This window comes from Bos indicus, chromosome 19, assembly GCF_029378745.1.
Source record: "Bos indicus isolate NIAB-ARS_2022 breed Sahiwal x Tharparkar chromosome 19, NIAB-ARS_B.indTharparkar_mat_pri_1.0, whole genome shotgun sequence".
Taxonomy (NCBI): Eukaryota; Metazoa; Chordata; class Mammalia; order Artiodactyla; family Bovidae; genus Bos; species Bos indicus.
Genome location: NC_091778.1, coordinates 36468653 through 36481136, shown reverse-complemented (window position 1 = coordinate 36481136; position 12484 = coordinate 36468653). Strand labels below are relative to the sequence as shown.

The window sequence follows — 12484 nt, the reverse complement described above, 5'->3', positions numbered from 1 at the left end:
CTGTTGTTCCTGTACCTGGTACTAGCGAGGGGGATGAGGCTGTCTACACACATCCTCACAGCTGCCAGCATGCAGGGTTCCCATACCCATTCTGCAGGTGAAGAAGCTGAGGCCTGCATCTGAGAGCTGGGCACTGCCAGGGGACTGAAAGCATTACAGTGGGCAGTGGACGTCCAGCGTTACAGCGGGGGGGCTGGGCTGGGATCTGACCAGAGTCTTCGCCTCTGGGGGAGTTCAGGGCACCTCTGCTCCTCTGCAGCCCGGAGCCCCCAGCTGCACATCTGAGCAGGAGGAGCCCCTGGGCCGAGGGCAGTGAACAGTCACCACCACCTGCTCCAGCTCCATGAGCAAGAGGAAGTTTCTGGGGGGATGGGCGAGGGGCCAGGAGCAGGGGTCTGGAGCCACCCCGTACCAGGTCCAGGGAGGGGGCCGCCTCCACGCCCAACCCAGGACCAGAGGCCGGCCCATGAGGCGGGGACTCAGCCCCCCTCCCACCCACCAGCAGCCAGGCATTGGCCCTTTAAGCTGCAGCCGGCAGGCTGGCATGCCCCAAGAGTGAGTCAGTGCCCAGTGCCCGCTGACTCACCCGCCGGAAGCCTCCTGCTGCCCCGGCCCTCTCCCCGCACAAGTGACTGAGAACTTTGCTCCCTTCAGGCCCTGAGCCACAGGCTGGCTGATAGACAGTTTCCTGTGCGTCATGCCAGGGGTGGGGGAAGTCCCCAAGATGCCACCTTCCAATCTTTCCAAGAGCCAGGGACAGGACGGGTAGGGGAGGGCAGCCACATGGCAGGAAGGGCCAGGACACTGTGCGCCTGCAGCCTCAGTGTGCCCAGGGGGCAGCAGGAGGCACAGGAGGATCAACCAGGAAGTGCCCATGGGGGCAGCACTCACAGTGCAGCTGGGGGCACCCCAAGGACAAATGTGGCTGGAGGCAGCAGACCCAGACTGTGCTATCCAAACGTGCCCCTGCCCTCTGACCCTGGCTGCTCTCAGCCTCTGACCCCAGGCAGAGATGGCCTGTGGGCAAGGGGGCTGGGAAAATATCAGGGCTACGGGGCCTGGGGCCTCATGCACTCTTGGAAACTCCCCGGGCCAGTGGCAGGGAAGGCAGGACAGGGCACCCCTGCAGGGCAGGAAGCTCAGAGGTAAAGCTCTCTAAGGTCAGGTGCCAACCACACCCTGCTTGGTCCAAATTCCTCAAGAAGGCGTGAAGAAAGACATCACTATGAGAAGGGCTAGGTCAAGCCACTCCTCCTGTCTGACCTCAGTTTTGTCACCTATCAAATGGGCCTCACTGCAGTGAGCATAAAGTGTGCCAGCTATAAAGGGTTGTGTACACATAAGGCACCATTTCTGGCTCAGGCCATCCTCCAGGTCAGGCATGGACTCAAGGAGATGCTTCTGGACAGAGGTGTGATGGGGGAAGGGGAAGTGTCCCACCAGCTCAGCCCAAGCACCCAGCACAGAAAAGGGACACAGGGGAGCACTGGGCACTGAGTCCTAGAACCCCACTTCCATCTGTCACAGCTGTGTGACCTCAGGCAAGGCGCTGAACACTTCTGAGCCTCAGCTTCCTTGTCTGTGAATGAGGCTGTGAACCATAAATGGGTGAATGCATGGCACACAGGAAAAGTTTGGGATTTTCGGGGTGGGGGGGGTATTGTGGCTTTCCTGCCACGTGTTGCCACAAACTCCAAAGAGGTTAAGGGTGTCCCTGGGCCTTGAGTAGACCCCTGACCCTCCATCCAACCCACTCAACATCATCTGTTATCCAGACCCACAAACTGGAAACTCATCCTGGCCCTCTCTCTGCTGAGAGGCTCAGAGAAGACAATACCAGGGCTCAAGTCACACAGCATATAAGTGTTGCCCCAAAGTGCTTTATTCCTTCATACACCTGACTCCTCTCGCTTCCCAACCTTGCAACTTTAATTTTTATTTTGATGAGGCGTCCCCTGCCTGGAACAGCAGAAAGGGACTTCAAAAACAAACACTGTTTCCAATCTCTTCTTTCTGCCCCTGAAAACCCTGTGGCCCAGAGAGGATCATGGACCTGCCTGAGGTCTCACAGCCTGGCCAGGCTAGGCCTACACCTGGAGCTGGGGAAGAGAAATGTCTGATTTCCCGGTTCCCAAGCTCCACGAGGTCGGCGCAGTGCAAGTCCCTGCTGGGTACTCACAGTAGCTAGGCAGCGGTCAGGGACCCAGCCTCCCACTTAGGTTAAGACTTAATTACCCTCCACCTGGCCGGCTGGGCTCGGGTCCACAGCCACTGCAGCCACCAGGAACAGCAGCAGGGAAGGAGGACCCACACCCTTCCTGGGATCCCATAAGCGCTCCAGCTGCCACCCCGGCCCCACCCAGAGAGACAGAGGCAGGGGTAACCCCTGATTAGGGCCCCTAAGGGCCAGCTGTTACCTTTCTCCTCCTCACTCTGCAGCTACAAACCAGGAGAGGCAAGGCCTGGATCCCACATGGCTGGGGCCTTTCCAGCAAGAAAAATGGTAACAGTAACACAGTCAGACTGTCTGCTAAGCGCTTCTCATCGTCATCACCCACAATTGCCTAGAACTCTTTAGTATTCACTATCTCACATCCTACGCCTGAAGTCCACGGAAGGTAGGTGTGATAAGGACACTCCTGCTGCTGGCGTGAAGCAGCAGGTTAGGGAGGCGGGGGCAGCCCATTCATTACGGATGCGTCCGGTTTGGAAATCTCTCACACAGTCCAGCCCTCTGAGACTCTGACATGCCAAAAACATCCTATCCTTTTCCTGCCAAAAAAAAAATCCCCCTTTCACCCTCCAAGTCTCGTCCTCCCCCTCTGCATGACAAATCCTGCTGCCGCAGCCGCCACCTCACAAAAATTTCCAAGAAGGCCGGCTGCTTGGAGAAGACAAAAGCAAGACCACTGCATAGCCAGCAACCGCCTGGCAGTTGGCCCTGGACCCACAGACAGCGGGGACAGACCTGGTAGCAATCAACCCTGCACAAGAGGAGATGAGCTCCCCCAGTACAAAGAGAAGCCTGCAAGTCCAGATGAGCGGAGCCAGTGGAGAGGCCATGCAGTAAGGTGTGATGGGAGGCCAAGAGAGGTTCCCCCTCACCGAGACAGGGCTGAAGGACGGCCAGGAAAGGGGCCATGTGGGGCCTACTAGGATGGAGAGCCTTGGGGGAGAGTTAGGGGAGATCTGAGCTGGACTGTAGCCAGGACACCCACATGGGAGGGGGCGTTTACAGAGAGATCCCCAGAAGGGCAGTTAAACCCCAGCCAGGATACAGCCCTGGGACGCAGGAGTGGAGGGGGGCTGGGTGCAAGATGGGAGTGAATCCCACCTGGGTCCCAACTGAGGGACCCAGACTGGGAGCGTTTGTTCCTGTCCATGCTGCAGTTAAGGTCCAAATGGGGAGGTCCAAGCAAGGTTTCTGACCTGGTGTGGGGTGATCAGAACGAAACCTTCGTCAGAGTTCGGGCTGGGCCCGAACCGATCAGGGAGGGGTTCCAGGCCGGGAAGCTGCCCGGGTGCGGGCCCGGCCGGGAGACCGCGCAGAGGTCGGGTCCGCAGCCCGGGCGTTCCTACCTTTGGACGTGGGCACGCCGGCGGGCGGGCTCGGGGCAGGGGACTCCATGGTGCGGGCGGGTCCGGGCGGCGGCAGAACTAGTCCAGGGGGCGGCGGGCTCGGCCCGGGCGGAGCGCGCTCATGGCTACGGGCGGGCGGGTGGCCCGGGCGGCGGGCAGGGCGGCAACAGGGACGTGTCCGCGGCAGGCGGCGGGGCCAGACTGGGCAGTGCGGCAGGGCCCCGGCGGGACGGCGCCGACGTAGGCCCCGCCCCGCGAACCCATTGGCCCTCCAGTCTCCGGGCCCGGCCCCTGCCTATCAAACGGCGTCGGGGGCCTGCCCGTCAAACTCAAGCCTCACCTTCCATTGGCCCAGGGCGTGGCTCCTCCCACAGACTGTCAAGCCCGCCCCTCACCGGGAAACCCGTCAGGCCCCGCCCCTCGGAGCCCGGGCGGGTCCTTCCCGCTGCCGGTCAGGAAACCAGCCCAGCCCACTCCTGGGCCCGCCCCGCTCGCGCAGGCTGGAGTGCCCAGAAATCCTGGGTACCCCAGGCCCGCCCAGCTGCGGCCCGGGAAGCGGAAAAGTGGGTGCTGCGGGCGTCAAAGTGCGCCCGCCCCCTGGTGGGGTCGAGATCACATCCCGCTTTGACTACTTCCTGGCCAGGCTGACCTGGGCAAGTCATGTCACCCCGGAGCCTGTTTCCGCGTCCCCGCCTCCAGGCGCTGCTGAAAGGAAGGGACTCAGGCTTCCGCAGACACTCAGAAGGTGTTTGTTGACTATTCATTACGGACGGACCAGCCCTCTCTCCTGCTCCCACGTGGAGCCTGGGGGATTTCAAGAGCCACTCACCAATCTGGCACGGGGACCAGGTCACTAGAATGAACAGTCTAGCAGAGGTCACGGGGTCAGTCCCTCGCTTCACGTGGGCATGAGTGTGTCACCTGCCAGGCGCCTCACGTGAGGGAAGCAGATTCCACCACCTCCTAGAAAGGCTTGAAGCCTTTTCGTTTGTAAGATGAGGTGGCCACAGGGCCCACCCTCACAGTGATGAGGAGGCCCGATGAGATAAGGTGAGGCCTCCTTATTATCATTATTTCCTCCTGCACCCGGGGCGTGGGCAGAAAGACAGGAGCTATGGACTCAGCAGGTTATGAGTTCAAATGCCAACCGTGCCACTCAGAGGTGGGTGCTGAGCATCTCCATGCCTGCTGACATACCTGTGCTACAGAGACAGGGCAACCTCTCTGAAATGGGTTCATGAATGTGAGCTCACAAGTGCCTGGCTTAGGGCCTGGCACTCACTAGATGCCCAGCAAGTGTTTGTGAACTTCCTATGGGAAACTGACCCGGGCTCACCACTCCTGGGTGTCTGGAGTAGCCCAGAGTACTTGGTCCCAAATGGGTCTTGTGACCTCGGGACCTGCTGCTTACCCACCTGCAAAATGGGCAACAGCACAGACACCTCCCCACCAGGACTGCAAGCCTGGTCCGGTGGGTTTTCTGGGTTCAGGCCCCTGCCAACTGCTGGGACTTGTGCTCCCTCCGCACTGTTAGCGGGTTCTCAGTGCTGCCCCTTGTGCACACGAATACCCGTCTTACCCTGTGGCCTGTGCCTCTGCTATTCCCTCAGCCTGGTACATCTTTTCCCCTCCAACCTTCCACCATGATTCCTGGAGCTGGTCCCTTTCATCCCATAGGCCTCCTCTTTTTTTTTTTTTTTTTTTAAGATTTTTTGATGTGGACCAAGTCTTTATTATATTTGTTACAATATTGCTTCTGTTTTACCTGTTGGTTTTTTGGCTGGGAGGCATATGGGATCTTAGCACCCCAACCAGGGGTTGAACACTTGACCCCCTGCAGTGGAAGGTGAAGTCTTAACCACTGAGCCACCGGGGAAGTCCCCTGCAGGTATCCTCTTAAATGAACTACCTTCAGAGGCCTTCTGGCCATGCACCCAAATCAGTTGTATTCCTCTGCACAGCACTCACGCCACCAACGCCTTTCCTATTTCCTCTGCTTTTAATATGACTCTCACTCTGGACCGTCAGACCATCCTGGACAAGAATCTTGCCAACTTGCTCTCTGCAGCACTCCTGTTGCACAGCCTAGGGTTGTGGACATGTTATGCTATGTTGCACAACCCTGTTCCACATAGTAGGTGCCTAAAAAATATGTGAGGAATGAACAAAGGAAGCATGGAAAGCATGCTGCAGACACTGGAAGCAACTCCTGTCCCAACCCAGCCTGCTCCTATGGCACCTATGACTCAGACGAGGCCTGCCATTGCAGGAGGTGACGCTTAGTCAGGGAGCCTGACAGACAGCCGGAGAATCACAAAACTCCATGTGGGTTGCTATAAATAGACACGTGAACAAGGTGCCAGCCTCCACCTGGGTGAGGTCAGGAAGGCTCCTCAGAGGAGGTGACTTTGAGACGGGCCTTTAAAAACCAGGAGGAGCTCATCAGGCAGAGAAGCCAGAAACAGAGGGTTGGAGCTGCTCAGGGGACCACCTGTGAGAGCCCAGCTGGGACACAGAACTCCCTGGTTGCTGCCATGTCTGTTGGCCTCCCTCTGCCTCTAAACAGCACAGTGAAGTTGGGTTTCCCCGACCACTCAGAAGCCAGGAGGGACTTTGGACAGGGTGCCTGTAGCAGAAAATAAGTCCCCAACACCCTTCCATGTGGACTCAGGGAAAGGGGTGTAGCCAGATCAGGATGTGGGCCCGGAGATGGGTTCAGGGTGGGGGGTGGGGCTGGAGAGAGGATGGCTGAACCCAAGGTGGCAGCCCGCCGGGAGGTGACTCTTGAGCGAACCTCACAAGCGAAATGGCCAAATCAAATTACAGTCGCCAGGGGATGTGTTCCCGGTAAAGGAGGGAGGGGACTGGCGGGCGTCTGGGGGCGGGGCTGTGATTTTAGAGACGGAGGAAAAGAGCCTCACTGCAGCCTCAGGAGGGGAGGGAGGGGAGGGAAGAGCACCCCAGGGAAGGGAACAGCGTGTGCAAAGGCCTAGAGGCAGGCCCCCTGCACATGCTCACTCACGCCCTCGGCCCCCTTCCACTCGCAAGTGCACACGCCCCAGATACACATGCAGACAGCGTGAGCACAGCGGGATGCACAAGCGTCTACCTGTCCGCGGAGCGACCACTCAGGCTCAGGCACGTTCACAGACACCATCCACACGCACATCTAGGCACACTCGCAGACACACTCACACACACGCACACACACACAGCCCTGATGCCGCAGGGCATCCTCAGTTTGCGCCCACAGTGCCCTCTGGTGGCAAGTCCTGGCATGGTGGCTGGACCTCAGCGGGTCACTCTGTGGAGCCCTGGACACTGCCAGGACCTCCTCTGCCCCCCTCCCCTTGCTTCCTGTCCCCAGTTCCTCCGCAGCAGCCAGAGAGCCTTGCAAAACAGGGCTGGCCAAGCCCAGACACTCAGCAGAGAACCTCCCCAGGGATCTTCCAGCCCCAGCTCTCCTCCCTGAACCTTCCTTTCCAAAGGCTGTTCCCTCAACTGGGAATGCCCTTCCCTGCCTTTTCCACCTGACTCATTCCTACCCCTCAAGGCCCAGTTCTGAAACAGGGAGGGGAGGCTCTCCCTGACACAGCCTCCGAGGGAGCCCAGCTCTGCCAGTGGCTGCAACCCCACCTGCATCTCCAGCAAATCGAGCTGCTCCAATGTGGGGGCTGAATTCTTTCTGGCTAGAGATGGTGCTTTAGGGCTGGAAGTAGTTACCCTTGAGCCTGGAAGGAGATGGGCCTCTTACTCAGGGTCAGGCCTGGATGCTGCAGTCTACACAGGAGGAAAGGTCGTGGGTGGGGGTGCAGGAGCTCACCTGCTCTATCTAAGCTGTCATCACTCTTGAGTATCAATGGTGAATTCATACCAGTTAGGTGGCTCTATGAGAAAAACAGCAAGTCTTACTATGGGCTAATCCCTCGAAGCGCACCATTTTGTGGACTCACCATAATCAAGCTGCATGGAGGCATGACTGCTCTGGTCACTGCAGTGTCCCCATCACACCACAGGTGCGCCATAAACGCATGTGGAAAGGAGGAAGGCCCACAGTACTGCAGCAAGGTGCATGCTGCCACCATCATCTCTGTATATCAGACGAGAAACAGAGGCTCAGAGTGGGGCGGAGGCGGCTAGTAGTGGCAGAGCTGCTGTTGCAACGGCCAGAGGGAGATAGAGTTTCCCCTGCCCAAGCCCCCATTAAAGCAGTTTGCGACACCCTTCTGGGCAAATCACATCGCCCCAAACTCCTGCCACGGCTTTCTGGGAAGATGCCAAGCACTTTGCTTCTGACTGAGCCCTGTGGTCTGTCCTGCCCAGGACCCTGCAGGGCTTCACAGATACCCAAGGCATCCCCCCAGGAACCTTCCAGGTGCCAGGGGCCTCTGAGCATCCCGGGAGCCCTGGCCTGGAGCCTGTCTGTCCCCAAGTCCTTATGTGTAGCACTTCATGCCCAGGAGGCAGGGACAAAGTTTCACTGACAGGCATTGCACTCGAAGTCCAAGATTTCACGTGACCTGGCAAGGCCAGTGTGGACAGACCTTCATCCCACAGAAGAGGAAACTGAGGCTCAAGGCTTCAAGCATCTGGCCCAGGTCCCACCACCAGGAAGGATGAAGTCAGGCATTTAGCCTTGACCAGGAACAACCTGCTATGTACCAGGCATTTTACTAGCAGGCTCAACATAGAGCCCACAACCTGAGAGCTGTTCTTATCCCATGGTTTGGGGCAGAAGTACAGCAAACAGAGTCAAGCCACACACCCAAGATCACAGGCCCAGGGGGAAGAAAGAACTGTGTCCAGACTGGGCTGATGCCACTACCAGACGTATCCCAGTATCTGTCTGCAAAGGGCCGTTTTCTGATCTGAGGGGAGTCCTGGCTCCACCAGGAAGTAGCTGAGTGACCTTACGCCAATCACCGGTCTCAGTCAGGCCTTGGAAGTGATCACATCCTTCTTGTGTCCCCTGTCAGCCATCTCCAGGCCTGACCTCACCCTCCACCTCCATGAGGGTCTCACCTTCTCACTGGCAGTATCTTCCAAGCCCAGCAAACTCTGACCATTACCAGCTTCTTCCTTATGTTATGCTGAAGTTGCTTCTTGGAGATCCCAGGCTCAACTCCATCCATCTGTCCAACACATATTTCCTGAGCATCTATCTGTGCCTGATACCATGTTAGGTGCTGAAGGAACAGTAAACAACAAGACAGAAAGGGCCCCTGCCTTCATGGAGCAAGCCTTCTGGAGGAGACTGAAAAAAAAAAAACAAATACAACAGTGAAAGTAAATCTATAAAATAATTTCAAATAGTGATAAGAACTAAAAACGAAGTAAGCAGGGCAACATGACAGGGTGGCTTCATTAGATGGGTGGCCAAGGAGGCCTTCTTGGAGGAGGTGTCTTCTGAGCTCAAACTTGGGTGACCAAAAAAAGTTATGTGAAACTGGATGTAGGGGCCAACTTAAGTTATTCTATGGCACACAGCGGAGGCTCAGAGACAAGATGAGGGGGACTCCTACCTAGTTAACCATGAACTGAACCAGGATATTTTTCTCCCTTCCCTCCTAAATCCCCACTAAAATAATAGTAAACTAAGAAAACTTTAAGGTACAAACTATAAAGCCTCTTGATGAGAGTGAAAGAAGAGAGTGCAAAAGCTAGCTTGAAACTCAACATTTGGAAAAAAAAAAAACAAGGATCATGGCATCCGGTCCCATAACTTCATGGCAAATAGAAAGGGAAAAAGTGGAAGTAATCACATATTATTTTCTTTGGCTCCAAAATCACTGTGGATGGTGACTGTAGCCATGAAATTAAAAGATGCTTGCTCCTTAGAAGGAAAGCTATGACAAACCTAGACAGCATATTAAAAAGCAGAGACATCACTTTGCTGACAAAGGTCCGTATAGTCAAACCTACGGTTTTTTCCAGTAGTCATCTGCGGATGTGAGAGTTGGACCATTATAAAGAAGGCTGAGCACCAAAGAAGTGATGCTTTTGAACTATGGTGTTGGAGAAGACTCTTGAGAGTCCCTTGGACTGCACAGAGATCAAACCAGTCTATCATAAAGGAAATCAGTCCTGAATATTCATTGGAAGGACCAATGCTGAAGCTGAAGTTCCAATACTTGGACCACCTGATGCGAAGAGCTGACTCATTAGAAAAGACCCTGATGCTGAGAAAGATTGAATGCAGGAAGAGAAGGGGACAGCAGAGGATGAGATGGTTGGAAAGCATCACCAACTCAACGGACATGAGTTTAAGCAAACTCTGGGAGATAGTGGAGGGCAGAGGAGCCTGGCATGCTACAGTCCATAGAGTCACAAAAAGTCAAACAGGACTTAGCAACTTAACAACTATAAAACACAAACTCACAAGAGCAAAGAGAATAGGAAAGTCAATGACAGGGACAGAATCTACAAAATTTTTGAAGCTATCAAATGAATAGAAAAATGGTAACCAACTTAGTAGAGTGGAGGAAGGTGAAATTAATGTCTGCAGGGGAGGAAGCCAATCTGAGGCCAGACACCAATACAATACGAACACCAATACCAATACACCAATACAGATATCCCCTTGGACACGGCAGCCTGGGAGACACCAGGTCCCACTGAGGGTGGGTGTACAGGTAAGGATGAAAACAAAATAAGCTAAGAGTTTGTAAAAGAGCAGTTATGCCCTCCAACTTCCCAGAACTGAAGGCCATGAGTCCCAGGTTGAAAGGACCCCTTGAGTGCCCAGAGGGATGTAAGAAGAAAACAAGTCAATGATTAATTCCCGGAAAAACAACACAAAATAGAAAGTGTAGTCATAAACTACTGCACAGCTAAGCTGTGAACAATATTTACATAATCACAGTATGTAAACCAAAGCACCAAATGCTAATGTATCTGAAAAGAGAGTGGGCACGGGGGGAGGGGAAGTGCAGGGATCCGTGTGTAAGGGACTAAGTCTTTGTCTGCAGTAGGAAGCGTCAGACACTGTCTCACACTTAAAACAAGCATGTGACTGAGAAGTAAGGGGGCTATGAGGGTTGGAAACAGTCCCACAAGAATGTCAGCTGAAGGAGCATGTGTTGAGGTCTCTGCTGCACCCCCAGCACCTAGAGCCCAGTATACAGTAGGTGCTCAAACAGTTCCTGTTTGTCCATAGATATTCCTGCTCTCCAGATGGTTCTTGCAATGCCGTCTGACTTCTATGTGCCTGGATGGCTTCTAGGAGAATTGGAAATCAACTCAAAGCAGCACTTAAAGGCCAGGGTGTCTGGAGCAGAGCTTGAGCAAGAGAGGAGGATCGGGGAGTGAGAGCCTGAGGCTCGGAGGTCAGTAGGCCTAGGTCGTGGAAAGCCAAAAATGGAATATTTTTAGAATATCTGGACTGTCCAGCCTGCCAGCCTCACCTCAGGAACAAAGATACAAGTCTCCCCAGAGCCCTGCAGACCAGACGCCCTCCCACAGCCTCTGTGGTGCTGGCCCTGCGGCCACGCCTGGCGCCGCCCTTCTGCCCACAGCCTGGTTTCCAGTGGAGCCTGAGTGGGGCGCGGGTCAGGTGGGCACAAGGCCAGCAAGCAGTCTGTGGGGGCTGGGGGGGGGAGGAATCCAGGCCAAGCAGCCATCAGACTCCCAGTCAAGCCCCAGATCTGTCCAGCATGGTGCTCCATGGGGCATTGTGACAAGTGCTCTGCAGCGGAAAATGCTATAAATGTCGACTTTTTCCCACCAGCGCACTCCCCTCCGGCTGCCCAGGCCCTGCACTTGTACTGTTTCTAATGCCCTTGAGATGTCCAGCTTCTCGGACAAGCCCTCCTAAGCAAAGACTCCCACCAACCTGGGTCTGGAGGCTACTATGCTTGGGGCGAGCCCAGAGGTTGTGGGAGGGGTACTGGAGCTGGCACCCTTGGGCTGCTTTGTGACAACCAGGGCACCAACTGCATGATGACCTTGCTGTTGGCAGCTCTGCAGCATCAGGGGAGGAGGGCAGCACAGCAGCACCTCCTCAGGGACCACATGCCCCATGCCTGGCCTCCTCCGGCTGGTGAGAATGCCTGCTTCTGCCAGCTGGTTTGTGCCTTGTTTGAACCATGGGGAGCATTTGCCCAAAGTTGCAGCCTGGTCCAAGTTGCAAGGTGGGAAGGTAGGAAGTACTCCAGGCCAGCCATAGTGATTTCTGGGCCTAATTTCACAAGGAATGTGATTATTTTCTTTATGCTTTTCTTGTCTAACACTGCTGCAGGAATTATGTACTTTTGAAAGTGTGAAAGTGTTAGTCGGTCAGTGGTGTCTGACTCATTGCCATCCCATGGTCTGTAGCCCGCCAGGCTCCTCTGTCCATGGAATTCTCCAGGCAAGAATATTGGAGTGGGTTGCCATTTCCTACTCCAGGGGATCTTCCCTACCCAGGGATTGAATCCAGGTTTTCTGCATTGCAGGCAGATTCTTTACCATCTGAGCCACAGCAATTACTCTCCACCATGCTACTTTTAATCTAAATTAAATATATAGTATTTTAATATGCTGCTGCTGCTGCTAAGTCACTTCAGTCATGTCTGACTCTGTGTGACCCCATAGACAGCAGCCCACCAGGCCTCCCCGTCCCTGGGATTCTCAAGGCAAGAACACTGGAGTGGGTTGCCATTTCCTTCTCCAGTGCATGAAAGTGAAAAGTGAAAGTGAAGTCTCTCAGTTGTGTCCGACTCTTTGCGACCCCATGGACTGCAGCCTACCAGGCTCCTCTGCCCATGGGATTTTCCAGGCAAGAGTACTGGAGTGGGGTGCCACTGCCTTCTCCTTTAATATGCTAATTAAGTCAATTCTTATATTACTTTGATATTTTAATGTAACCAAGCAAAATGGCATGATTATTTTTAACTCTGGCTATTCTTTGCAACCAAATCCTGCCTCT

The 12484-nt window shown here is 55.1% G+C and overlaps 1 protein-coding gene across 1 annotated transcript in view; it reads right to left on the bottom strand.

Moving 5' to 3' along the window:
* Window positions 1-3787, bottom strand: part of MAP2K3 (mitogen-activated protein kinase kinase 3) — a 34191-nt gene extending 30404 nt beyond the window's left edge. Inside the window, exon 1 of the mRNA XM_019982010.2 lies at window positions 3580-3787. Coding sequence (XP_019837569.1) covers window positions 3580-3628 — 49 coding nt within the window. The 5' untranslated portion in view covers window positions 3629-3787. The remainder of the gene's footprint in view (window positions 1-3579) is intronic.
* Window positions 3788-12484: the final 8697 nt, after the last annotated feature.